Raw genomic sequence first — 2843 nt, forward strand, 5'->3', positions numbered from 1 at the left:
TAGATCAAGTCTCACTTGTGTCAAGATTGACGTATTTGTTAGTAGCTTAGTACTGCTATGTTAAGATTTTACTGCATATTTGATGCAGGTTGCATCTTCATAATAAATGTTGTTTATATTTGCAGCACAATACCATGCAGATAATGTATGAGACAATTTATAAAGCAATAATCTTATAGACATACAAATATCTACAGTATATTAGAGACTATAAATTTTAAAAGTTTTTTTTTCTTAAAATCTGTGGACAACTAAAACACCGTTACCATAAAAGGGGACAAAGAGACGTATTATACTGTGTCATAGTTACTTTAACCATCAGTAATGCCATCTTCTTTATTCATTTAATTAAATTAAAGAAGAGTAAATTAAGAGTAATTTCTAACTAATAACCAATATGCCAGCATACATGGAGTTCGGAGCAAAATATAACGATATTTTCATTTAGCGTTTCACAAGAAATTGATTGGAGAAATAGTTTCTTTTTTATAGTATATATTGAGACGTAGTTAATTATTACTATTTCTATCATTTGTAATGTGCTGAGTCAACATATAGTTATATGTAGTTAGTTGTATTTTGTAGTCATACTACAGCTGTCATCCGTGATTCTGATCTGCGATTTCTATACGAATTGAAGAGTTCTTCTACAAAATTGGTCTATCTATTTACCAAATCGGTTGAAACATTTGTCAATTTCATCGATTAGATCTCCTCTCATGGCTGTCGATCAAATCGAAGAACTCACGCCCAGTACAAGCAGAAATGACCAACCAGTCATCGATGCGAGCAATCCTTTATACATTCACCCTTCGGATAGTCCCGAAGTGATGTTAGTGCCAGTTCTATTTGACAGAATTGGGTATAGGTCGTGGAGAAAGAGTGTGTTGCGAGCCCTATCAGTCAAAAACAAATTAGGGTTCATAAATGGGGATTGTAGGAAACCTACCCCAATTCACCTCAGTTTCGTCAATGGGAGAGATGCGATGATATGGTAATCTCCTGGATCCTCAATTCCCTCGCAAAGGAGATTTCTGACAGTGTTGAATATGTCAATGATTTAGTAGAGCTATGGAGGGAACTGGAAGATCGATATGATAAAACAAATGGAGTAAATCTGTATCAGATCCAAAAGGAGATCAACGACCTTGTTCAGGGCTCCTTAAACATCATTGCCTATTACACACGAATGAAAAGATTGGGGGAAGAACTGAGCACCCTGAGTGCTAAATCTCAGTGCAGTTGTGTTTGCACGTGTGGATCAAAGGAGACTATGCATAAGGCAGAACAAGATCGACGACTCATCTAATTTCTGATGGGCCTAAATAAAGTCTACACAACAGTGTGAGGAAGCATTTTGATGATGAAACCTCTGCCATCCTTAGCACATGCCTTCTCTCTGCTAATACAAGAGGAGAAGCAGACCAAACAATCAGCTAAACCTCGAGTCTACTTCACTGCATGTGAATACTACACCTTCACAACATCAAAATCCACTTGATGCTAGGAATTTCAAAACGCATTACACTGCCAATAATAGAGGTCGGCCATCTTGTGATTATTGCAAAAGGCCAGGCCATACAAAGGACAAATGTTATAAGCTACATGGGTACCCCCAAAGCAATTCATACAACAATCAAAACTTTAATCGCACCAATACTCAACAATTCAGTCAGGGTAATAATTCAGGTTAGATTCAACATCACAAATTCAACAGAGGAAAATGAGCTGTGGTAAATGTACATGGAGTCCCAACTGATCTGCTCTACGAGAATGAAAATGATCTACCCCTACATGATGAGAATCAAAATGTTAGCTTGACAAAAGAACAATATGAGCAGATAATGAATTTGCTGCAACATTTCCAGACAGGCAACACAAGAGGATCTCCTAGCAATGTCAATATCACCGATGGTGTTGTCAACTTTGCAGGTATTGTAGTCTGTACTTTTTCTATTTATTTTGACAAACCATCATGAAAATATTTCGAATCTAAGACTGGCTTTTGGATATAGACTTAGGAGCATCTAACCATATGACCTTCAATAAAACTGCACTTAGTAATATCACAACACTACCATATCCTCTATTGATAAGCTTACAAAATGGATATAGGGTGAAAGTGCTTGAATTTGGAGATGTGATACTCAGTCCTGGAATTACCTTACACAAAGTCCTCTATGTTCCATCTTTCAAGTACAGCCTGATTTTTGTCCATTCACTTGCAGCACATCTCAGGTGCATTGTGTTCTTTACTGATGCATTGTGTCTGTTGCAGGCCCATTCAGTGAAGAGGCCTCAAGTGATTGGTATTAGCAAGGAGGGACTATACTACCTATGTTCCAGGTGTCTAAAGGGTAAACGTATTGTTTCAAATGCTAATGTGTCAGTTTCTTGTTGCAATTGTTCTTCTTCTACTAGTGTAAATAGTGGAGACTTCAGAAGTCCTGCTCATTCACATCCTTATTCACCAAATGTAAATACTTCCATTCACAATAATAAGAATGAGTCTTCAGCTGTGTTTGATAAGCATGATGTAAATGTCTTGTGGCATAATAGGCTTGGTCATGTTCCTTTTGTCAAAATAAGAGGAATATCCTCCATACCTGTGAATTTCTCACCTAAACAACCCTTCATCTGTTCCATTTGCCCTATGGCTAGACAAGCCAGACTTCTATTTCCCCAAAGAACTAGTACTTCCATTTAGATATTTGAATTACTGCATATTGACATATCCCCCATGCCATGTCACTACCCATGACAATTACAAATACTTCCTCACATTAGTGGATGATTTTAGCAGATCCACCTGGACCCATTTGTTAAGCAGTAAAACCAGTGCT

General features: G+C 37.2%; 1 protein-coding gene across 1 annotated transcript; it reads left to right on the plus strand.

The window, feature by feature from the left end:
• The first annotated feature begins 991 nt into the window (after positions 1 to 991).
• Positions 992 to 1309, plus strand: LOC138900241 (uncharacterized). The gene has a single exon (XM_070186978.1). The coding sequence runs from the start codon at positions 992 to 994 to the stop codon at positions 1307 to 1309; it is 318 nt and encodes a 105-aa protein (XP_070043079.1).
• The last annotated feature ends 1534 nt before the right edge of the window (positions 1310 to 2843 follow it).

This window comes from Nicotiana tomentosiformis, chromosome 1, assembly GCF_000390325.3.
Source record: "Nicotiana tomentosiformis chromosome 1, ASM39032v3, whole genome shotgun sequence".
NCBI classification, from domain to species: Eukaryota; Viridiplantae; Streptophyta; class Magnoliopsida; order Solanales; family Solanaceae; genus Nicotiana; species Nicotiana tomentosiformis.

Bases quoted from the DNA above. Each gene is read 5' to 3' on its own strand.
- LOC138900241 (XM_070186978.1), top strand. From the start codon at position 992: ATGGTAATCTCCTGGATCCTCAATTCCCTCGCAAAGGAGATTTCTGAC.